General features: G+C 38.1%; 1 protein-coding gene across 3 annotated transcripts in view; it reads right to left on the minus strand.

The window, feature by feature from the left end:
• pcdh7b (protocadherin 7b) overlaps nt 1-25,868 on the minus strand; it is a 421,552-nt gene that overhangs the window by 203,493 nt on the left and 192,191 nt on the right. For all 3 annotated transcript variants that reach the window (XM_069924999.1, XM_069924998.1, XM_069925000.1), the window contains exon 2: nt 6,992-7,208. In XM_069924999.1, the coding sequence (XP_069781100.1) occupies nt 6,992-7,208 (217 nt within the window). The remainder of the gene's footprint in view (nt 1-6,991; nt 7,209-25,868) is intronic.

The raw sequence follows: 25,868 nt of genomic DNA on the forward strand, positions 1-25,868 counted from the left end.
TGACAACACAATTTAATAAATTGTATGAATCTGCATTTCATATATTTTTTGTTTATTTGACTTATGGGTTGATATCTTTCAGAGGAATGGATCATTTTATATGTTGCACATGGATATGACAATGAGATTAGCAAACACATGTGAAAAGTGAACACTTAGTAAGATTGTGGTTCTATTTAAGAAAGAACTGGACGTTTAGTGATAGTACTGGCATTAAACAGTTTATGAGCAGAAAATTTGAACAAAATTATTATTCTCATCGAATTGTTGGCAGAAAAAGAAACATGCACGTTTCTTTCATATGGCTGAAAGAAACTTTGGTGGTAATGGTACAGAAAGTTAAGAGAATAGAATCTAATTACACAACACAGATGATCACAAATTTGTGATGAGAAATCCAAGAGTGTTTTCTGAATTCTCGCATTAGCATGTGCATATGCACATGAACTCAATACATTTAACATTCTGCAGTGCTATGACTGTCCCTATTTTGCCTCTACACATTTTCATTTCCACCTACTTCAACAATTGGTTGTTAAACTTGCACAACCTGATTCTGTATATCCCAATCCTTTGGGATATATATCTGCAGTAAAACTTCCACCTCTTCCTTTGAAAATCAAAAATCATATTATTAGTTAAACAAAAATATAAGAACTTGTTAAAGAAAGATTTGTGCAATTTGCTACTATAACATTCACTTGGTTCTAAGTGGGGCATGGTGACACATCAGTTAGTCCAGCTGTTTCACAGGCACAGGAACTTGGAATCATTTCTGAGCTTAGGAGTTGTTTGTGCAGTCTGTCAGGACTTGATTCTGCAGAACCTCCTTGAAAAAAAAACATTACATCCCAAAGCTTTTAATTGGCTGGTATAAATTACTTCTTGATGAAAAAAATAATACAAAGCGAGTTGAAACATATGCATGAAAGAGAATAAGTTTCAGGGGTGCAGGGAAATAATTGGGGATGGAATAGGACAAAAGGAATTTTGAGGAAACCACAAGCAGGGTAAACAAAGGAAATGCAATGAATGCCATATATTTGGATTTTCAAAAGGCCTTCGATAAAGTGCTGCACATGAGGCTGCTTAACAAGATGAGAGCCTCTGCAATTACAGGAAAGGTGCTAGCATGGGGAGCGCATTGGGTGATTGGCAGGAAATAAAGAGTAGGAATAAATAAATCCTATTCTGGTTGGCTACAGGTTAGCAGTGATGTTCCACAAAGGTCAGTGTTGGTGTCATTTCATTTTACGTTGTATTTTGAAGTTTTGGATTGTGGAATAAATGGCTTTGTGGCTAAGTTTGCAGATGATACAAAGATAGGTAGAGTAGCAGGTACTGCTGAGGGAACAAACCAAATATTGACCAGTATCTCCTTACTGCAAGTGGGATAGATGTGGCAGAAATTGTCAGGTGTGCTCAAGAAGAATTCCTGACATAGTAAGTGGACCAGCCAACTAGAGGAGAGGTCGTATTGGATCTAGTACTGAGTAATGGACATGGTCAGGTGACGGACCTCTCAGTGGGGGAGAATTTTATTGATAATGATTACAACTCCCTGAGTTTTAACATAGCAGAAATAAAATGGTAACGTGTTTAATTGGGGAAGAGATAATCACGATTGGATGAGGCAGGAACTAGGAAGAGTAAATTGAGGATCAATGTTTCTGGAGAAACCACAGAAGTAATGTGAAGGATGTTTGGAGGTCACTGAAACAAGGAAAAAATGGTAGGAAAAGGGAACCATGGTTGACAAAACAGGCAGGGTACCTGGTTAAGAGGGAGAAGGAAGCATAGATTTAAGAAACAAAAAAAAAACAAGAAGGGCTCATAAAAATTGGGTGGTAGCCAGGAAGGATTTAAGAAACCTAGAAGGGTACATGAGAAGACCTTGACAAGTAGTATTAAGAAAAAACACTAAGGCATTCTATGCATATGTGAAGAACAGAAGGATAATGAGAATGAAGGTGGGACACTTCAGGAATCAGGAGGCAACATGTGTGTGGAGGCAGAGGAGGCTGATTAGGTCCTAAATGAATACTTTGCTTCAATATTTAACATAACATAACATAACAATTACAGCACAGAAACAGGCCATTAGGCCCTTCTAGTCCGCACCGAACCAAACACCCCTTTCTAGTCCCACCTCCCTGCACAATGCCCATAACCCTCCATCTTCTTCTCATCCATATACCTGTCCAACCTTTTCTTAAATAATACAATTGACTCCGCCGCCACTATTTCTCCCGGAAGATGATTCCACACAGCTACCACTCTCTGAGTAAAGAAGTTCCCCCTCATGTTACCTCTAAACCTCTGCCCCTTAATTCTTAACTCATGTCCTCTTGTTTTAATCTTTCCTCCTCTTAACGGAAATAGTCTATCCACATCCATTCTGTCTATCCCTTTCATAATCTTAAATACTACTATCAAATCCCCTCTCAACCTTCTACGCTCCAAAGAATAAAGACCCAATCTGTCCAATCTCTCCCCATACTCCAGATACTTAAACCCAGGCAACATTCTGGTAAACCTTCTCTGCACTCTCTCCACTCTGTTTATATCCTTCCTATAATTAGGCGACCAGAACTGCACACAGAACTCCAAATTAGGCCGCACCAACGTCTTATACAATCTCAACATCACCTCCCAACTCCTATATTCCATGCAATGATTGATAAAGGCCAGCATACTAAAAGCCTTCTTCACCACCCTATTCACGTGAGTGTCTACCTTCAGGGAACGATGTACCGTTACTCCTAAATCTTTCTGCTCTTCTGTATTCCTCAATGCTCTCCCATTTACCACATATGTCCTATTCTGATTCTTCTTACCAAAATGAAGCACCTCACACTTATCAGCATTAAATTCCATCTGCCATTTTTCAGCCCACTTTTCTAAGCAGCCCAAATCCCTCTGCAATCCTTGAAAACCTTCTTCATTATCCACTATTCCACCTATCTTAGTATCGTCTGCATATTTACTAATCCAATTCACCACCCCATCATCTAGATCATTAATGTATATAACGAACAACAATGGGCAGAAAAAAATAAGGACCTTAATCAAGGCGAGGTCAGAATAAAAAAGTTGAGATTAATCAAAAGGAAGTGCTGCATCTTCTTTAAAAAAAGCAGGTTTGATAAAGACCACATGTGATATACTGTATCCCAGGTTGCTATGGAAGGAAGGAAAGAAATTTCTGGGGCTTTGGCAATGATCTCTGAGCTCTCCTTGGCCACAGGGAAGGTGCCGAAGGATTGAAGAAGGGCAAATGTGGTCCCCTTGTCTTCCATCATTGGTGAGTAAATAATTAGAGAGGATTCTTAAGGACAGGATTTTGGAGCATTTAGAGAAGGACAATATTCTCAGGGATAGTCAGCATGTCTTTGGGAGGGGAAGGTCATACCTGACGAGCCTAATTTAAGTTGTTTTTTTTTTTCCAGGAGGTCACAAAAGAAATTGATGAAGATAGAAATGTAGATGTTTCTGAATGTTATTAAGGCATTTTTCACGTGCCCCATGGGAGATTTGTTCAGAAAGTCATACGCCTGGGATGCATGGTACCTTGGATATGTGAATTCAGATTTGCTTGCTGTAAAAAAAAAAGAGGAGCAGTGGACGGAAAGTATTCTGCCTGGATGTCAGTGACTAGTGAAGTGTTGCAGGGATCAGTTCTGTGACCCCTGATCTTTGTAATTTTTACATATGACCTGGACATAGATGTAGAGGGATGGGTTGGTAAGTTTGCAAATAATACAAAGGTATGAGATATTGTGGATGGTGTTAAAGGTTATCATAGGTAACAACAAGATATAGACAGGATACAGAGTTGGATGGAAAAGTAGCAGATGTAGTTTTATCCGGATAAGTGTAAGGTGTTGGATTTTGGAAGGTCAAACCAAAAGGCAAGGTTTATGATTAAAGGTGGAATGTTTAACAGAGAGGAATAATAGAGGCACCTTGGGGTCCAAATCTCTCAAGGTTGCCACGCAGGTTGAACAGTTAGCCTATGGGATACTGTGCTTCATGAGTCAGGTGAGTGAGTTCAGGAGTCATGGGGTAATGTTGCAGCTCTATAAATCTCTGGTGAGAGTACACTTAGAATATTGCGTTTAGTTCTGGTCACTTCATTACAGTAAGATGTAGAAACTGTGGAGAGAGTGAAGAGGAGATTTGTCAGGATGTTGCCTGGATTGGAAAATATGTCTTATGTGGAAAGCTAGGACTTGTCTCTTTTGGAATAATGGAAGAGAGGCAACTTAATAGAGGCCCACAAGATTATGAGAAGCATAGGATAAGATAGAGAGCCAGTACCTTTTTCCAAAGTAGCAAACACCAGAGAACATCTGTACAAAGAGAGGAAATTTTAGGCGAGATATGAAGGGTAAAATTTTCTACACAGAGAGTTGTGGTTGCCTGGAATGCATTATCAGGGAAGGAGGTAAATGCTGGAACAATATGGGCATTTAAGAGACTTTTAGACAGGCACATGGATGAAAGAAAAATACAGGGTTATGAGGTTGGAAAGGTTCAGTTTTTTTTTGGTAGGTATACATGGTCGGCACAAAATCATGGGCCAAAAGGCCTGCACTGTGCTGTAATGCTCTATGTTCATTATTTCCAGTACTTCCCCATGCAGGCCTGCACTGTGCTGTAATGCTCTATGTTCATTATTTCCAGCATTTCCTCATGCATGTACAAGACGACAGGTTGTGATATAACATTAACCACTTTAGTAGATTCATTTGCCTTCTAAAACTAGATATATTCAGTGTTTCTTTACATAAGATTATTAGGACTTGATACATATAATCAAAATAATGCCCCACTCTTAGGTTTACTGACAGGGATAAACATTATTGGATTGGAAATTCTGCAATAAATATCTGCAGGATTTATGCATGTTGCATGATTTGTAAGTACTGAGAGTGGAACTCCTCCTCTTAAATAGTTAATTAGTTAAACTATGAAGGCCATTTAATCTGAATAAGCATCTTTACATTTTTTAAATAAAAAATAGATTTTGATATTTTAATAGTCAACATTTATTTTTATATTGGGTTACATCTCTGTGCTATTGTAACATATTGCATTTACAAAAGAAACTGATGAACACAGCTGTGCCCAAGCCATTTGAAATATTAAAAAAAGTTTTTCAAAACATTTTTCCCAAGTTGACATACATTTTTGGAGAGGAAATAATAGCATGGACATTATGCTGTGTGGTTTTAGTCTGTAAGCACAGTACTTCAGGAGAAAAGTTAACCAAATCATTCACTGTTTCCCTTTAGATTGGTGACTGTCTCCATATGAAAATGCATTTAAAGCAGAACACTAATCAACTGAAGAAGCTACTGGCATAAAGAAAAACGAGGAATATAAATAGAATTGATTATGCCAGCTTATAAAATAACTTTCATTTCCCAAACTAATAATGCACAGGTTAAAGAACAGAGCTGCAAAAAGTAGAAAATTGCTTTTGAGAGAAAATACATTTTTTTCTGCCATAAATTAAGTCGCCTATACATAATAAAATGAAGTCTCTGGTATTATCAAATTGTATCTGAGTGCAAGACAGCAAAATCATTCATTTTTACTCCAGGTAATTAATCTTAATGCTTGGCTTAATGTAAGCTCTAACCACACAGTTTCCATAACTGCTGACAGATGCAGCTGGTCTTGCAAAGAAGCTTGTATCCTGACATACTGGCCAATATAACATTCTTCCAAGTCAATACATCTTCAAGCAAGGACATGAATGATTACTTAGATAAATTCTCTCACACAGCAAAAAATATCCTATTGGCTAAAAAGTGCCTCAACTTCATTTCACTGGAAAGGTTTTTTGTGAAAGTGAACAAAATTACTTTCCAGTCTTAATGCAGCCTAAGCCATATATCTTCCCAAAATTCCTGGACACTTTATTCGTCGGTTCTCTGCTAGTTCCTCAGGATCAATCGATAATGTAAAATAATTTTCATCTTTTAATGAATAAATTTTATGGCTTTATTTAACATTTCAAACTGCAATTCTAAGTTAGGAAGTAAGTTCTAAGGATGTTTCACAATTACAGGAATAAAACATTGAAGTACCCACAATGGGAGTGCACATACACCTTAATCAATTGAATCCTAAATGACTGATCTTTCAGTTATGGTGGCACTTCAGCCATCATCATCTTCCCAGGGACATGCCCCTCCCCCCCCTCCACAACTGTCCAGGTTAAATGCCTACCTACTTCGAGGGGAGATTATTTTACTTTGCAAATGGTCTACATCAGTCACACCTGAAATTGTAAAAAATGGGAGATCAAAAAGGAATTGTGTTGATTTAAAAGTATTATTGCACAGCCAGAAACAATAATAATAATTTGCTAATAGAGATTAATTTTGCTCTGAATTCACTGCATCAATCAGTGCACACATCCTCTCTTTGATACTGTGACCCATTTTCCACTTCAACTTCAGTGATGCCCAATATTGCACTGGTACTTAAACAGCAAATTACAGCGGGTAAATTCCTGACTTACATCAGTGATCACCCCAGTTTCACACCCCATCAGCCCAGTAGATAGCTACCTGTCACTTTTGAAAGGTACACACAAGGACAAGGAAGAGGGAACAAACAAATTAGTTTGATAATTTGACAACCTTAAATACAATTAAAATAAAATTGTTTCCAGTTTAGCATTGCATTTGTAGATGATTCAAGAGAAAATTATAAAAGCCCTTTGAACAAGTGCACTTTCAATAAATCTCATAACACAATATATTTTCATTATAATTTGAATGAAGTTTAGCATTTAAAATGGCTGACAATATTATTGTAATAATATTTATTTTAATTCAAGAAGGAATATTAAAAAAAGGCATAATGGGATCTGAACTTTGAATTTTGCATTGTCAAGTTATTTTCTATAAATCCTTTCATTATATTATTACTGATGCTTGGTTTGAAGAAAACAGGAGTGGTTTTACAACCTTACCATTTTCCATATGCTCTGCCTCACCAACGCTTCCATCAGGTGTGGTCCTCTCATAGTTGTCTTCTGGAAGTGGGAGTGAACCTAGTCTTGGTCCGGAAGAACTCTTGCTGCTAGGAGTTTCCGATTCCTCTAAGCCGCTGTCATAACAGCTCTGTAGGGACCCTTGATGTGGATCCTGAGGCTGACTCACCACAGAGAAAGTCACTCGACGAAAGGGCTAGAAGAAACATGACTGTAAGTGTCATAGTTGTATTTACAACATTTAATTCGCAAAGCAACAAATGTGTTATTTGAAGCATAGTGAATACAATGAAAGCCTGTTGAAATACTGAATGAACATTCAACTCTCATTAGCCTTCAGTGAAGCTATTGCATCCACATTCATTTCTTTTTGATACCACAGATATTACTAGTGTAGTTAGCCATAATCTACCACAACAGATTTTGATTATTTTTCAATTTATTGGTGTATTATTTTATCCATCTCTCTCTTATTATTTTAACTTTTAAGAGAACCTTACAACAGTATATACTGTGACTATGAACTTCATTATGAACCAGTCCAACCTCATTTAATTCACTTAATTCTCAGATAACAAAATAGGACTGATTTTAGCCTGTCCGCGGTAGCAGAAAAAAGGGCAGCATTAGGAGATTTGCCACCCACCAGCCACAATGCTCAAAATCCCTCACAAATGCTAATGGTTAAAATACACACATTATTTGTTTTAAAATGTTGGTGTTTATTAAAGGGGGGAAAAAAAGACATTTTATTGTGGCTTATGCATTAATTTGTGTGGAAAACTAATTTCTGAAAAAGTCGCAAAACTTATAGGTAATTTAGCTCTAATGAGACAAAACTGCTGATGTTATTTGTTTAGTATTTTAATCATGGCCATGTAATTCTTTATCTCCACCTAGATTTGCTTTCTTCTACTTTTTTTTTCAAAATTTATTTATAGTATCTCCATACATTCATTTCAAATTGACTTAGTATAATATTACATAATAGATACTAAATAATTTTCAAATTTTCACCCCCCCCCCCACCTCCCCTAACCCCTTAGGAAACCACCTTGTGGTAGTTAATTCCCAAAAACCCAAATGGGTGTGGTATAAACCACAAGTGGCATATGACTTTCGGGAGCAGAAGTACCACCCCCTCCCCCCCCCAGGCAGACAAAATACACGTATAAACCGAAAAATCATCATTTCTTATATCCATAAAACCCCGGTCCATCAATTTAACCAATCTTATTCATAAACTCTTTTTTTTGAAAATCCAAACTTGATATTAAATTTTGCACCCTTTCCACCCTCCCAACACTGAGTTAAACATTGTTTACAATCAATAAAAGCTTTTTTAAAAAAAATTTTTTTCAAGTCTTCCTGAATTTCATCCACTGAATTAAAACACCTCTGAACATCCCAGTTCAACACCGAGTCTTCCATTCTTCTCAGTCTCAAGTTGAATTTGTAGCTTACTTTCAAAAAAAAGTTTTTTCAAATCTTTTAAAATTTTCCTGAACATAATTCCTTCGGTCTTGATCTTCTAAAGCATCAATGTTGTACATAAGTTCTTTGTTCTATGTTTCCCAATTTAATATCAAATTTTCCACTTTGTCAATCTTCTCAATGTTAAGTTGAAATTATTGTTTATTTTCAAGAAAAACTTATTCAAAATTTTTAACTCTTCTTGAACATTGCTCCTTTGACTTTAATTTTATAAATCATCAATCTTGTTCATAGTTTCTTTCTACTGAATTTCCAAATTTAATAATAAAATTTCAGTTTTTTCCAATTTTCTCAATATTAAACTGATCTTGTTTAGTTTAAAAAAAAACCTTTTCAAAACTATTAAAATCTGTTTGCAATGTATGCATACTCACAGATAATAAATTCACTCTTCCAATATTCCATCCAAAAAAAAATCACTAATAAACCTTATTGCAAGTCAAGGAGTTCCATATATATGTTTATCTTCAGAAAATATTTCAAATATTTCAAATCAACATTCGTCGCCATCTTTCAAAAAGGAGTCCGAAATCAACTTTAATAAGTTCTGTTCTTGAGAAAATTCCAGCACCAACTCCAGCTCTGTCTGGGCAAATAGGTCAAATTTCTTCCAAAGTCAAAGAATGTAATTTTGTTCTGTATTTATAGATAATAAATTCATCCTTCCGATATTCCATCCAAAAAAAAAATCACTAATAAACTTTAATGTTATCTGGATTTTTAAAACTCACGGGCAACCAATGCCAATTACTGCAATTTATCTTCATAAAACATTTCAAATCAATATTCATCACCATCTTTCAGAGGGGTGTCCAAGGCCAGCTTATCCGACAGTCCAATTAATGAGCTCCGTTCTTAAGAAAATTCCAGCCTTGACTCCGTGGTTCTGTCTGGGCAAGTAGGCCGAGTTTCTTCCAAAGTCGGAGAGTGTAGTTTTGTTCTGTATTTGAACTCTATTTTCCTTAATCTTTGTTGCCATTTTAAACTAAAAACAATTGATAAACAAAACAAAGACTTTTAACAGAAAAGAAATATTCTTAAAACGGGTATTTATATAACTGCCTGGGGGAGACCGGGAATGCGCGTCCGCTCCCTATGCCATCTTGCCACGCCCCTGCTTTCTTCTACTTTAAAAAAAACTTTTAAAGCCCAAGTTAAACATTATTTCAAGATACCGCTCATCGACTTCTCAAACTTGTTGGTGTCCTTAGTCTTCAGCCCGAGGTTTTTAGTAACAAATCTAATAGAATTGTAGCAGAGATCTCAGACAGCTGCATTTCATGTAAACCTGCCATCTACTTGTCCACAAATTGACAGCATATTTAATGAACATATTATTACTTACAATGGTGATATACAGCTATATATCATTGCTTACAATATTAAAGCACAGATAAAATTATGGATTGATAAAGTTGATGGAAAATTTCTTGGCTTCAATCTGCATGTAGATTTAAACTTCCTTTCATTGTTCAATGTTTTAGAATGGAATCCAACAATTATGGGATAAAATTCCATCAGTATTCTCCATCAACTTAAATGGAAAAAAAAAACACTTAAAACGTATAAATAGCATAAACCACATTTAAGTATGTTTTCCAGATTCTTCCCTCAAGTTTATGGAAGGGAAATCAAATATTCCTGTGAAAATTCACTCTTTCATATAAATGTATATAAAGTACATAACACTGTTACTGAAGAAATATATATATATATATATATATATATATATATATGCAGAAACAAAACATAGCACTACACCAAATAAAAGTAGAGGAAAATACATGGCAATTATAGCAAAAGTGTTTTGGAAGAGCTGATATTTTTGAGAGCCAATGTATCACATGTACCATTTCATCCTTCGAGTGCCAATTATACCATCTGTAAAGATCTTCCCACCAAGACCTACTATGTCAACCATGCCAAATTTCCCATCTGTTCCAAAGTTCTCAGTTGTGCCATCCATGCCAACTTTGCCAACAGTCACATATGCCAGTTTTATAATTGTACCAACAGTGCCACCTGTATTACAAATGCTTGCTATTTAATTTTGTGTAATATATCACTACCTATGTAAACTGCTAGCTTTCTGACTTGCAAACAAATCAGGTGCTGCCCACTGCACGATGTCATTTGTAAAACATACCAAAAACAAGTTAAAATACAATAATGAGAATGATTTATATCATTCTTCCACCCAAACAATCAAGTGCCCAATATGCTGAACAAAGAGTTTCCTACTGACAACAATGTTTCTGTCAATGCTTTTATGCTTACCCATTTGAATCAAATAAGTGTCTCATTCTAATAAATGATCCATTTGAGACCAACTCATAAATTGTAATTTGCCCATTCTTGAAGATTTGAATGTTTATAAAATACTTTAAATTAACATCCTAAGAGTCTGCTGACAAGTAAATTATTGCTAACGAATAGCAACCATGTTGGCAAATTGGAAGCAAATTCACAGTAGGTATTACCAATCTTTCTAATCTAACTAGATTAAGGGAACAAAATAACCCTGTGTGATAATGCAGCCTAATAATATCAACATGTTTTATCTATTTCATATATTGAGATTTTTAATAAGTTATGCTTTTGGAAATGGTGGAGAAATAAGTTTATAGTTGAAAATCCCCTCTTGGTTTTGGTTCCACTGATGAACAAAGAAAGATGAATTATTTTCCTCCAATGGTTCTATATTCAAACAGAGTCATAGAGTTATATAGCGTGGACACACTGGCAAAACAAAAATCCACCTACATAGTCCTACATGCCTATGTTTAGTCCATATATTTCTACAGCTATCCTATCAATGCACGCGTCCAAATATTTCTTAAACATTGCAATTATCCCAGTTACACTGATCGAAAAGCTAAATTTATGTTTCAAAGGAACCTGTTAATGTGTCAAGTCAATAATGTTCAATTAGAATTAGAAGAAGTTCAAAGACAACAGGTTTTAATTGTGGAGGGAAATAAAACAGGAAACTGTGATAAGATAGAAAGGAGGAGAAATTGAGTGACAAAAGGGATAATGTCCAATGTAACTTAGGAAGTTAATGCGACAAGTTAAGAAACAAATGAAGGAACTAAAGATGTAGATGGAATTTGATCTCAAAGCAGGATGTTGAAATGCTTCTTTACTTGTATATACCAACATTTTCTGACTAAATTTTCCTTTCATTATTTCAGTTCGCCAGATTCTAAGATTAATTTGCTTTTAGATATAGACATCTACTCCATAGTTATCAATAGAGATTGGGATACTATTCTTTTTGGCTAGAGGACAAAGTAGTTATTCTTCCTGATCTTCCAACAAATGTGCACTGAAAGAATTACTTTCTGGTACACACTGATACATCATTGCAGAAGTAAGTTTTTGAAGACAATAACCTCCATTTAAGAGTATCGCAGAATGGATCTTTATATCATAGAATGATTTTTTCATGACAGAACAGTTCCAGTTTTTCAAGATATAGATTTATTATCCTTTCCTTGTTAATATATTTTTAATATTTTTCTGAATCTGCCTTAGTATTTTGCATGTTTTTATCTTGTATTCAAAAATGAAAGAAAAGGTCGGAGAAGTAAAATACATCCTTACTGGGTAACCAACATCAAGAAATAATAACCATACTGGGATACAAACTAAACCTTTGATTTCTTCATCAACTTCAGCTTCTGCTTTACTGATTCTGCTCCTAAGATGCTTACTATTAAGCTTGTTGCAAGGGAGGAACCGTCTTGATTTTGAGACTATGCAGAATAATGGGGCAGCACAGAATTTACACTAACTCTTGAGAATGGTTATCTTCTTGTAGGGTGATCCAGACAGTGGAGGCAAGAGCACAGCATGCACATGTCTGATCCAATTCATAAAGTGTGAAAACATTGTTTTCACTATAAATATGGGTACAAAATGAAGTCACCAGCCACATCGAGGCTGATGAGCCTCGTCACCATATAACTAACTTTGTCTGTTGAAGAAATATAAATGCCATTATAGAATTCAAAGAGAGTTTCTTTCCTTCTGTTAATAGACCCTTAAATGGATCTCTCATTGGTACTTTTTTTAACTGTACCTTTCTTTATACCTTGCGTTTTGTCCTTGTAACACACTATCCTGCATACTGGCATTGTAATACAGAACCCTGTACTTTTGGTTTATTGTTGCAATATCTGCTAAACTTAAGCATGGGTTGACATGCTTGGATGGCGGACAAAACAAAGCTTTTTTTTACTGTATCTCAGTAGGCATGAAAAACAAATAAATAATTCAATTTGAAAAGAACCAGAGGAGAATGAATGCATGTTTACTTTTGCATGGCCAAGACAAGGGCACTCCTCTGCATAATTCACTGCCCATGGTAGAGTTAAGATTTGGCATTGCAAAGCAACACCAGTGCATTCAATGATCTAAGGGACATTTGAAAGCCTGGTGATACCTCTTGTTGTCTTTCTGTGGTTTCTAGTGAGAGAGCATGAAATTTAGTTAATTCTCTTTGAAAAGAAAACATCAGTGACCTACTTCACATGATAAACTGTGGGATATTGCAAATATCCAGCCTAGGCTTATAATAGTTCATTTTAGACAGGCATCTTGACAACCACCAGCAACAAGGTCATTATCCTACTTGAAGCAGCAATTGAAGTTGCAGCTGATTTTAACAGGATGTCATTATTAAGGTGAAGACATTTCACATACTGCTATTAACAGATGGCCATATCAGAGAATTGCTTCCTGAAAGCGGCAGGTTGTTAAGCTTTCCCACTGACAGTCTTTCATGCCCTCCTATCTTTTTTTTCCTGCCCACATCATGTCCTGCTCTAAGCAATCCAAGCTCATTTTGTTGGTCATGCTGCACTGCAAAGGGAAATATCCATGTTTGTAACCCCTGTATTATCCAGTTTTAAATGCATTCAATATTCACAAGCCACTTGTATTTTTAAGCGAAAAAAAAAACACATACATGTAAAACATACAAATGACCACAAGAAATTGCCCAGCAACTCAGTGGTAGGAGTTCCTTCTTCTTATTGAACTAGTTCCCAGTCAGGCAAGGACGTATGAGGAGATAGCTGCAGCACTGAACTCCAAAAAGGCAATGCTGACAAGTGATCAGATTAAGATCATGAATTGCTGATTCTGTATGTAGCTTTTGATTTTCTTGGCTGATTAGCATCTTCGCTAAGAACATAATGGCATAAAAAAAAACAATCAGGTAGTGTTCATTCAGCCCATGCTGTCAGGTTCTAAATCAGTCAGCGCAATTAATGCAATGTCAAATTGTGGACAGAATTGTAAATAAAGAGGCGAAGTAAAGCTGGGAGTAAGAGAGAGAATAATAAATTGGACAGAATGAGATGAGACAGAAATGAAATATCTAATATTATTAAAATAAACTTTAATAATTAAAAACTGAAGTAATACACTTCCTTCACATTTGCAAAAATGAGCTTCCAGTGCCACAGAGACAATGATTGAAAAACATTGAGAATCATCACTCCCTTGTTTCTAAGCCACCAGCTAATTACTCAATGAAGACAGAGTTGCAAACTTTAGTAGCCAGCCATTCTGATGAGTTTTGTTAGTGTCAACACTGAGATGGTTGCCATGCATTATGCTTTTGTGTCTGCAGACTGAAAGATCTGTATTTCTTTTCAGAAGAAATAATGTTTCTGATGCAAAGAATTTGAAAGCATCAATTTGTGGCCAGAAGGTCTACTTGACCGCAGTCCAACTTCAGGTTTGTGAAGTTATTATGATTCATGTGGAAACTAATCCTGATTGGCCCTCAAAGGTACAATATTATGTTCTGAACATAATAGTTGAGAAAGGACTCCAAATGGAGATAACATAGCAAACATCCAAGTTTAGAAACTAGATTCCAAAGCTTAGAATCTCTCCTCAAAAGTTAATAAACTTGGTTTACAGAGCAACTTCCATGAATAAAGTATTTCACAGTAACATCTGGAAAACTGTCAGAAATTGTTGTAAATGTTTAAAGACTTCCAATCACCCTTCAATCCATCTACAGGTGCAGTACAGGTGCAGTACAGGTGCAGTAAGCAGTTCTGGCTTACTCTAAGGGGCAGGCAGAACGTATTTCCCATAGTATTACATGATGAATCTTGAATTCCCTGATCCATTGTCTTGTGAAATGTGTGGGCACAATTAAATTTAAAAATCCATGTTCCAACCCCACTGTAACAATTAAATGTATTAAAAATGAATGAACTTGGTACTTCCATTGCAATATTTTAATTATTAGAATAATAATGAATGTTATTAATCCAGAGATATGTATTTCACCATTAGAGCTAAAGTATTTAAGTTCAAGTAATGAAGTACATTCAAACTTTTACAATAAAATTTGGTCTCAGTTACAATATGTACAAAATCTTTGGATTGTTGTAAATACCCAGTGGTTTCATTGATGTTTTTAATGAAAGGAAATCTATCAACATTTTTGTGACTCCATCCAAAATAATGTTAGTGTTGACTGACAATTCTTTCTTCAGTTGCAAAAAGGGATGGAAAATAAATACCGAGCCCCTATGGAAGAAGGCATTCTGTGAATAATTAAAAAAAAATCTCTCAGTGGGGACTGTTCATATGTAACTTGGTATACTCAGTTTAAGTGCAAACTTCAGGAGTTTGCGGCTAGTTTTCTGATGTGCTGTCTCTTTTAGTGGATTTAGCACCCACCAGCCCATTCCACCCACCACAAAACACAGTGCCAAACCATCAAACTCCACAATGCCAAAATCTAATACAATGTTTTTTTTTAATTTAAAATAACATTGCCTTCTTCAGTTGGAAATAATTATTTCATCAAAACAAAAAGATAACTTTGGAACTCCATGAGAACAAATCTGACAGATACAAATATACAAACAATTCTGTTGGTGAGAGAGAGGAGAGCACCAAGTTTGTTGGAGTTCATTTAACTAGTGAACTATCGTGGACACACAACATCTTCTCACTTGTATGGAGGGTGTAACAGCGACTGAATGTCCTAAGACTGAAGCGGACAAGACCACTGGCCACTATGATGTCAACCTGCTACAAGAACTCTATTGTGAGCATCCTGGACAGCTGCATTATAGTGTGGAAGTCAATCCATAGGACCATAAGAGTGGCAATGAGGATCACTGGAGTTTCCCTCCCCCTCTCTGCCCCACCATCAATGTGGTCTACCAGGATCATTGACTGAAGAGGGCACACAAAATTATTTAGACTCCCTTCCACCTGCAGAAGGCATCTTTTAGCTGCTCCTGTTGGCAAAGAGATACAAGAGTAACAGAGCCAGCTACCACTATATGGTGGAACAGTTTCTTCCATTGGGCAGTGAGAATGCTGAATGACCAAAGGAACTGCTCACACTAACCATCCGAGACTTTCATTTACATGAACCAAATTTATTTATTTTTTCATCTGTATATAGGAATACTTGTCCTGCGTAAGTATTGTTTGTCTGTATATGTGTTATGTCTGCTTGTGTGCCTGCACGTTTCGCACCAAGAACTGGAGAACCCTGTTTCGTCAGGTGTACTTATGCAATCAGATAACGATAAACCTGACTTAACATGAATTAGTTTCAGACATGTTCAACTATTCAAGAAGATTGTGGTCTACCTGCTTCTATGCTCAAGTCCTCAGTCTCACCTAGTCCTGTAGCCTCCTAGATCATCTAACTTTCTCTGAGAAGTACTCAAACACTCTGCTCTCACTGCCTTTGGGGAAGAGAGGTCCAGAGAATCAAGAAAAAAAAAGTAAAGCCACATCTCAGTGTTCAATTGATGGACTCTTAATTTGAAAATGTGTCCCCAGTTTTAAATTTTCAAATAAGTGGAAGCATCCTCTCCATTTTGATCCTTTCAAAAGCCCATAGGCTCTGATATGTTTCAGAGAGGTCACTTGCTACTCTTTCAAAATTCACTGGATCCGAATCAGGACAAGTTACAATTTTAAACGACAGAGTTATTCTGCAGTTTTACAAACTAATATCAAAATTCATTTTCATTTCTATAAAAATTCAGAAGAAATTTCTATCTAAATTTAACAGTTTAGTTGTCACACAAATGACTATGTGTTGCCTGCACTTCAAACGTATAAAAGTTCACAAATCTAAGTTGAAGTTAAAATGTATTTGGGTCTGAAATACTGTATTTTTTTTCAGTTCAGGTGCATAAATTTAATTATTGTGGAAATCTTAAAATATAAGATATATAGTATACATAAGTGAAAATTTTAAAAATGTTCTGGAAACTAACATTTTCATGTTTCCACTGCTGAATAAATTAAGGATGAATTGATTTTTGAAGTAAAGAGACAATAAACATGAGGTTACACATGATGCAATATAATTAATTACACAGGCTATATATCACACCTCAAAAGTTAAATAAATGGGTCCCAACAGTATCAGATAGATGTTTTCACTGTAAGAAGGAAATGGGAACAACAGTTCAATTTGGGCATGTGACAAAGTGGAAAAGTTATGGGAAGATCTAAATCAGGTATTAAATAAAATCAGAAAAAGCAACATACAAAAAAAATCCAGAGATCTTTCTTCTAAGTAATATAAGAAGTAAAGAAATAGGCCTCAAATTGAATGAAGCACAAAAAAGATTTATTATGATAGACTAAGCTGTAGCAAAAAAAAATGTATAATGTCATCCTGGAAATCAGAAGGGAGCCTGAGAGTACAACAATGGTACATAGAAATGAATAAATGTATTCCACTGGAAAAAATAACATATAATTCAAAAAATAAAGTCACATTATGTTGTGTTGGATTCTGTTGAGGGAGATGACCGAACAGAAGATGGCCATGGGCACCAGGTCAATGGCAATGAACCTGGCAGAGTGGTGGAAAGGAAAAGGAAAAGGAGAAATGCAGTAGTTATTGGGGACTCCAATTTCAGGGGTACAGACAGGAGGTTCTGTGAGCCAGATAAGTATACGCGCATGGTGTGCTGCCTCCCTGGTGCAAAGGTACGAGATATCACAAATCGGGTCCAAAATAGCCTGATCTCTTGATACATGTGGGTACAAACGACATTGACAAGAAAAGGGATTACAGTGAGCTGGGACGAAAGGTGAAAGACAAGAACGCTGGGGTTGTGATCTCGGGATTACTACCTGTTCCAAATGCAAGTGATGAAAAGAATGCAAGGATAAGGAAAATGAATGTGTGGCTGAGGTGCTGGTGTCCAGGGCAAGGATTTGGCTTCTTGGATCATTTGGATCTCTTTTGGGGAAGGGATGATCTTTACAAGAGGGACGGGTTGTACCTAAATCCAAAAGGCATCAACATTTTGGCAAGTATGTTTGATACAGCAGCGGGGCAAGGTTTAAACTAATTTGGCAGGGGTATGGAAACCAGAGTGATAGGGAAAAGGGTAGGGAAGATAAAGTAATGGCCAGGAAAAGTAAAATAGGAAAAGTAATGTTGGGAGGAGAAGGTAAAAAAATCAGATGATGCAGTGAGTTTTCGGGTCAATGATAGTATTAAGAAAATTATAAAGAAAATAGTGGGCAGAAAAATCAAAAGAAAAGGTTACAGAAGTCACTAGATATTAAAAGGACAAAGAGCATAAGGGCACTTTATCTGAATGCCCGCAGTATTATAAATAAGGTTAGTGAACTTAATGCGCAAATCAGTACCCTCGCCTATGATTTGGTAGCCATCACAGAAACATGGCTACAAGGTGACCCTAAATGGGAATTAAACTTTCAAGGGTATCAGGTGGTGCAAAGAGATAGACAGGATGGTAAGTGAGGTGGAGTTGCAATACTAATCAAAGATGAGCTCCAGACAGTAGTGAGGGATGATATAAGATCTAAAGAGCATAATGTTGAGTCCATTTGGGTAGAGATAAAGAATAACAAGGGGAAAACAATTATTGGTGGGTGTTATCTATCACCCACCAAATAACAATAGTTTTGTGGCACAGGAAATAAATAGAGAGATAAGTAAGGCATGTAATAATGATACGGCAGTAGTCATGGGGGACTTTAACTTCCACATAGATTGGGAAAATCAAGTTGGTCGTGGGAGTCTGGAAGAGGACTTCATAGAATGAATACGCGATAGCTTTCTTGAGCAGCATGTTAAGGAACCCACAAGAGAAAATGCTCTCCTGGATCTAGTGTTGTGCAATGAGATAGGTAGAGTAAATGATGTAATAGTCAGAGACCATCTGGGAAATAGTGATCATAGTATGATTGAATTTGTCATTCAGATGGAAGGGGAAATAGTTAGATCTAAAACAATTCCATCCACAGTGATAGGGGGTCCTCATTCATGAGTGCAGAGCTGCAACAGTACCTTCTGGAGTGTAGTATTGCTTCAAGCAGGACCACGAGCTATAACCCAGGCGGTAACGGCCAGGTCGAGAGGGAGAATGCCACCATATGGAGAGCGGTTACACTGGCTCTCCGGTCTAAAGGTCTCCCCACCTCTCACTGGCAGGAGGTTCTCACTAGTGCCTTACACTCCATCCGCTCCCTCCTATGTACTGCAACAAATGCCACCCCCCTCGAAAGGATGTTCCTTTTCCCGAGGAAATCCGAATCAGGAACCACTGTACCGGCATGGCTCACCGTCCCTGGCCCCGTCCTTTTGCGACGCCATGTCCGGCACTCAAAGAACGACCCCTTGGTCGACCGAGTGACTCTACTCCACGCGAAGCCACATTACGCCTACATTGAGTTCCCAGACGGGCAGGAGGACACTGTTTTGGTGCAGGACCTAGCTCAGAACGCGGTAGACCCAGCAAACCCCCCAACCCAACCTTCCCCAACTCCTTATTCTCCAGGCCCCGTGCCACAACAGAAGGACCAACAGCACCCCAATGACCCGGGCCACCCTGCCGACAACACGACTGGGGAATTGAGCGACGGAGCAGTCGCACCCGACGAGCCCGCTGGCGACACCACTCCAGCGACCCCAATCCCGGCACCACGGCGGTCATGCCGGATGGTCAGACCCCCTGACCGCGACAGTCCTTGACTTACCCCTTCCTTTCATTCTCTCCCTCGTTTTTGTTTTTTTTCCCCAGGGTCAATTCTCCAAGAAGGGGTGAATGTGATAGTACAGATCTATCACCAATGTACATAGTGTATATAGTTACTGTATCTAGACTGTGCTTACAGCGATTGGCTGAGAGCTAAGCCACACCTATTGTCTGGGCCTTAAAGGGTTGTGTCCCTAGCCAGGTCGGATCATTCCGGACTGGTCAGCCACCTGTGAAGAGCTCCTAATTGCTTAAACAGGGGTGACTACCATAGGATGAGGGAGGAATTGGGCAGAGTGGACTGGGAGCACAGGCTAATTGATGAAACAGTTGAGGAACAGTGAAAGATTTTCAGAGAAATATTTTATAATGCTCAACAAAAATATATTCCATTCAGGAAAAAGGGCAGCAAGGGATGGAAAAATCAACCGTGGTTAACAAAGGAAATAAAGGAGAGTATAAAATTGAAGGTGCAAGTGTACAAAGTTGCAAAGAGCAGTGGGAAACTGGAAGATTGGAATAACTTTGAGACAACAAAGGGTTCCAAAGCGGGTAATGAGAACTGGGAAAAAGGGTAATGAAAGTAAATTGGCACAAAATTTAAAAACAGAAAGCAAAAAATTTTTATAAATATACAAAATGATAGAGGATGGCCAGAGTTAACATTGGACCCTTGGAGGATGAGAAAGGAAATTTGGTAGCAAAAAATGAGGAAATGGCCGAGGCATTGAACAAATATTTTGTGTCAGTCTTCACGGTGGAAGACACATCCAGCATGCCCAAGTGAGGAGTTCAGAATGCGAATGTTGGGGAGGGCCTTGATAAAATAGCTGTTACAAAGGAAGTAGTGATGGAGAAACTAATGGGACTAAAGCCAGACAAATCACCTGGTCCTGATGATATGCATCCAAGGGTTCTGAAGGAAATGGCAGAAACTATAGTTGATGCATTGGTGGTCATATACCAAAATTCCTTGGATTCTGGGCAGGTTCCGGCAGACTGGAAGACAGCAAATGTCACGCCACTTTTTAAGAAGGGATGTAGGCAGAAGACTGGAAATTATAGGCCAATTAGCTTGACGTCTGCAGTTGGAAAAATGATAGAAGCCGTCATTAAAGATGAAATAGTGAAACTTTTGGAATGTAAGGGTTCAATCAGGCAGACGCAGCATGGTTTTAGAAAGGGAAGATCTTGTTTGACAAACTTGTTAAGATTCTTTGAGGATATAATGGGTGCAGTGGATAGAGGGAAACAGGTTGATGTTGTATATTTGGATTTCCAGAAAGCATTTGATAAGGTGCTGCACAAGAGACTTATCAGTAAGTTACAGGAAAGTGAAGTCCGGGGAAGTTATATTGGCCTGGATTGAAAATTGGTTGTCTGACAGTAGGCAGAGAGTCGGGATAAATGGGAGTTTTTCAGGTTGGCAGAAAATGGTAAGTGGGGTGCCGCAAGGGTCGGTGTTAGGCCCACAACTGTTCATCATTTACATTGATGACTTGGAGGAAGGGACAAAATGTGGTGTAGCCAAGTTTGTGGATGACACCAAAATGAGTGGAAAAGCAAACTGTAATGAGGATGTGGAGAGTCTGCAGAGGGATATAGTTAAGCTGGATGAGTGGGCAAAGGTCTGGCAGATGGAGTACAATGTTAGTAAGTGTGAGGTTATCCACTTCGGCAAGAAAAATAAAAGAGCTGAATATTATTTAAAGGGTGAAAAACTACAGCATGCTGTTGTGCAGAGGGACTTGGGAGTGCTTGTGCATGAATCGCAAAAAGTTAGGTTGCAGGTGCAGCAGGTTATTAAGAAGGCAAATGGCCTTCATCGCTAGAGGAATTGAATTCAGGAGTAGGGAGGTAATGTTGCAACTGTATAAGGTACTGGTGAGATCGCACCTAGAGTACTGTGTCCAGTTCTGGTCTCCATATTTGAGGAAGGATATACTGGCTTTGGAGACAGTCTAGAGGAGGTTTACTAGGTTGATCCCTGGGATGAAGGGGATGAACTCGTCTAGGACTAATTCGCTCGAGTTCAGAAGAATGAGAGGAGATCTTATAGAAACATATAGGATTATGAAGGGTATGGATAGGATAGATGTAGGAAGGTTTTTTGAGCTGGCCGGGGAAACTAAAATGAGAGGACACAGTCTCAAGATTCAGGGGAGTAGATTTAGGACAGAGATGAGGAAAAATAGTTTTTTCCAGAGAGTAGTGAATGTTTGGAATTCTCTAACCAGGGAAGTGATTGAGGCTGCCTCATTAAACATATTTAAAATTCGGTTAGATAAATTTTTGCATGATAGAGGAATTAGGAGATATGGGGAGAAGGCAGGTAGGTGGAGTTAGGTCATAAATTAGATCAGCCATGATCGTATTGAATGGCGGAGCAGGCTCGATGGGCCATTTTTGGCCTACTCCTGTTCCTACTTCCTATGTTCCTATTATTTGAACAAATTTGGGAACCGTACATGGAACATAACAGAGAGGGCCTACCGCGAACCTCCACCCCCTAAAATGATAGAATGAGAAGAAGACTAAATGAACTCACCCAGTGTGTAAAAGTAGATGACACAATTTTCTTGTTTATTTTCATTGTGTGATGACATTGTTTAATGGGTTTATTGTTTTTACATGTTGAACGTTTAATGGGTTTGGAGGGGAGTGGGAAGGAGGGAGGGAAGGGAGGAGCGGAACAAGGGGAGAAAATGACAGTGTATAATCAAGAGAGAAATGTTTGTGTGTATTTTGGGTAATATGATCCGTAGTGTGAAAAATAAAAATTAAAATTAAAAAAATTGTCTGTCTGGCACAGGATTGCAATTTTCTCCAGAAGTATTATTGTACAGGTACAATGTAATGTTGTTTGAAATGACCCTGATTAAAAATTAGTTGTTGTAGTCAACACATATTCTCCAAAACCATGAAAAATGTTAATCTTCATTCTACACAGATTCTGTTTTTAGCCGCAAACTTGAAAAGCTCACGATTGTACCTGACTTTCTTGAATTGGAATGACTGATTTTTTTCACTTGTGTCCTTTCACAAACGTGTTCCAAAGGATTTATTTTCTATAAAATCAGTTCTGGTATTTAACATTTTGGGGCAGTGCACATTCCAAGCAAGAGACCCCTGATATGCACAGAGTGTGATTCAGGTCTCACCTCTATAATGCATTAGGGAAAAAAAAATACTAAGTCTTGGGAGACTGAGCAGACTACTGATAGCAATGACCAACAGATTGCAATGGAGCTGGGCACAGCACACTTGCTTGTCCTTTGAATGTTTATTTGTTTTAATGATGGCTCCTTTCAGAATTGAAAATTTCCACCAATATCTCAAGGATGGTTCTGTTCAAGACAGCCTAATTTCCTTCAAACAGCATAAAGCATGCACTTAAATGGAACCAAATAAACATTAGTTTCTGGAAATCTGAAAGAAAAATAGAAAATGCAGGAAATACTTAGTGGGACAAGTTACATCAGAGGGATAAAGAAACTGTTAATGTATTAGGTCAAAGACCCTTTAGTAGAATTTAAAAAAAGAGACAAAACTATCTTGTAAAGGTGCAGGAGAGTGGAGAGTTACTTTTGATAGGATGAAAGCAGGGTGACCATGGGGATGTGCTGAATGAAAGCAGTTAGAGAGAGATAGACGAAAGGATCTGCCCTTAGCTTCACATGCTAAATCTCTGTATCTCTTTTGTGTCCATCTCAGGATAAAATAGTTATTAGTATCAATGACAAGCCTACTGACTCCTAGTTCTCAACTACTCGCTATTCCATCCTATCTCCTACAAGGACACTTTTCCATTCCCCCTACCTCCTCTAGTCCCATGGTATTTGCTGCAAAGATGAGACTTTCCATGCAAGTGCTTCTGAAATTGAACAGAATAATTTTTAAAAAATTGTTACATGTACAAAAAAAGCTTTGTTTGCAGGTCATTTTGGCAAGGCATTTCATACAGTGAGCATTGCAATAACATAAAATCAATCAAACAACAATACCGTGAGCAGTGTTACAATAAAGGGTGCAGTGTACAGAGATAAAAAAAAGTGAAATATAGCAATTCAGGGAAGAGGTGGAAAATCACATGACATGGTGTGAGAATAGCAAGCTGGACAACAAGTTGGAGAATAACAAGCTCAACATGGACAAAACAGGAGATAATTGTTTACTTCAGGAGGACTAGAGACAGCCACTCTCCACTACACATTAATAGCTAAGTAATGGAGAAAGGGAAAGCACCAAGTTGGTCGGAGTCCACATATGAAGTGACTTATCCTGGGCATAAAACATATTCTCACTTGTCAGGAAGGCATAACAGCAACTACACCTCTTTAATTGTCCAAGATGTGCAAGGCTACCGGCTACCATTCGGTCAGCTTTCTACAGAAGCTCTATCAAGAACATCCTGGCCACCTGCAACACAGTGTGCTACAATTGCTGTGAAGCATCAGTTCGGAGTTCAATTCACAGGACCATAAAAGCAGCAGAGAGAATCAGAGTTCTTCATTCCCCCCACTTCCCCCTGCCCCCCCATCCTGCATCAATGTGATTTACCAGAATCATTGTTTAAAGAGAGGTCAAAAAATTTGTAAGGACCCCTACCACCCCACACAAAGCATTTTCCAGTTACTACTCCCATCATGAAAGAGAGCTGAATGAGAGCCAGATCCTCCAGGTTGAGGACACCGAAACAGCTGAATGACTGCTAAACTATTAAAACAACACTCCATGTCTCTACTATTTATTAATAATATTTATTTTTAATATATCTATAGAAGACACATTATAGATTCACTCGATATGTATCATTTTTCTGTTTGTGTGTTATGTCTATATGTGTGTGCTTACACTTTTTGCACCATGGATCAGAGAATGCTGTTTTTACGTACTGTTAATAATTGGATGTTAAATAAACTTGAACTTGACCTATAGGTCAAGAGAGTGGAGGTGTCTATGGAGGCATGATGACCTGAACTGTGCTTCTCACCTCTAATTCCTCACAGTATTGGGCAGAACAGTTCTGCCATGAAGCTTTGATGTCTCCTTTCTTTCTAAATCACAGCTTTCCCTCTATCTTTATTAACAAACCCTTAGAGTGCACCTCAACTATTTCCCCATGTCCTTGTTCCCACGCCCTGGGCTGGAACAAGAACAGAATTCCTCTGGTGCTCACCTTCTATTCCACCAAACTCTGCATTCAACAGATTAGTCTTTACAATTTCTACCACCTTCTAATAGATTCAACCACCAGCCACAGCTTCCCCTCTTCTCCCCTACCCCCATTTTGCTGGGCAAATTTTCTTCATGGATGTTTATAGATGAAATCTGCTGATGCTAGAATCTGCAGCAATAAATAATTCAACATCCATCAGGCTTGATGAAGGGTTTCATTTTATTATGTCAACAAATCCTTTCCCCTTCACTGAGACTGCTGGATATAGAATTCCTCCAAAGAGTTTTTTTTTCTCTCTTCCTAGATCACTCTTTGTTCCTACTTTGGCTTGGCTTCGCGGACGAAGATTTATGGAGGGGGTAAAAAGTCCACGTCAGCTGCAGGCTCGTTTGTGGCTGACAAGTCCGATGCGGGACAGGCAGACACGATTGCAGCGGTTGCAGGGGAAAATTGGTTGGTTGGGGTTGGGTGTTGGGTTTTTCCTCCTTTGCCTTTTGTCAGTGAGGTGGGCTCTGCGGTCTTCTTCAAAGGAGGTTGCTGCCCGCCAAACTGTGAGGCGCCAAGATGCACGGTTTGAGGCGTTATCAGCCCACTGGCGGTGGTCAAATGTGGCAGGCACCAAGAGATTTCTTTAGGCAGTCCTTGTACCTTTTCTTTGGTGCACCTCTGTCACGGTGGCCAGTGGAGAGCTCGCCATATAACACGATCTTGGGAAGGCGATGGTCCTCCATTCTGGAGACGTGACCCATTCAGCGCAGTTCTACCCTTCTCCCATTATATTTTCCTTGCAACCAGAAGGGAACACTCTTTCACCTTGTTCCTTCCCACCAACCATTGGCCCAAACCATCTGTCAAAGTGCAGCAGCAATTCACAGATTTTTTTTTTTTTTACATTCTAGTGCACTACATTCAATGTTCACAATGCGGCTACACCTATATTGGAGAAACTGCACTGGGATCAGAACACCTGCCTTCTGACTGTGGGGATTATACTGCCTGCCAGTTTAATTTTTCGGCCCATTCTCAGTATGACCTAATGGACTGTGCCTCCCATTAAAGTCGAATGCAAAAACGAGATACAGTATCTCATACTTATGGCCACGTTGCAGCCTTCTGAATTCTTCAACTCAGGTACTTGATGTCTTAATATGCACCC

This window comes from Narcine bancroftii, chromosome 3, assembly GCF_036971445.1.
Source record: "Narcine bancroftii isolate sNarBan1 chromosome 3, sNarBan1.hap1, whole genome shotgun sequence".
In the NCBI taxonomy this organism is placed as follows: domain Eukaryota; kingdom Metazoa; phylum Chordata; class Chondrichthyes; order Torpediniformes; family Narcinidae; genus Narcine; species Narcine bancroftii.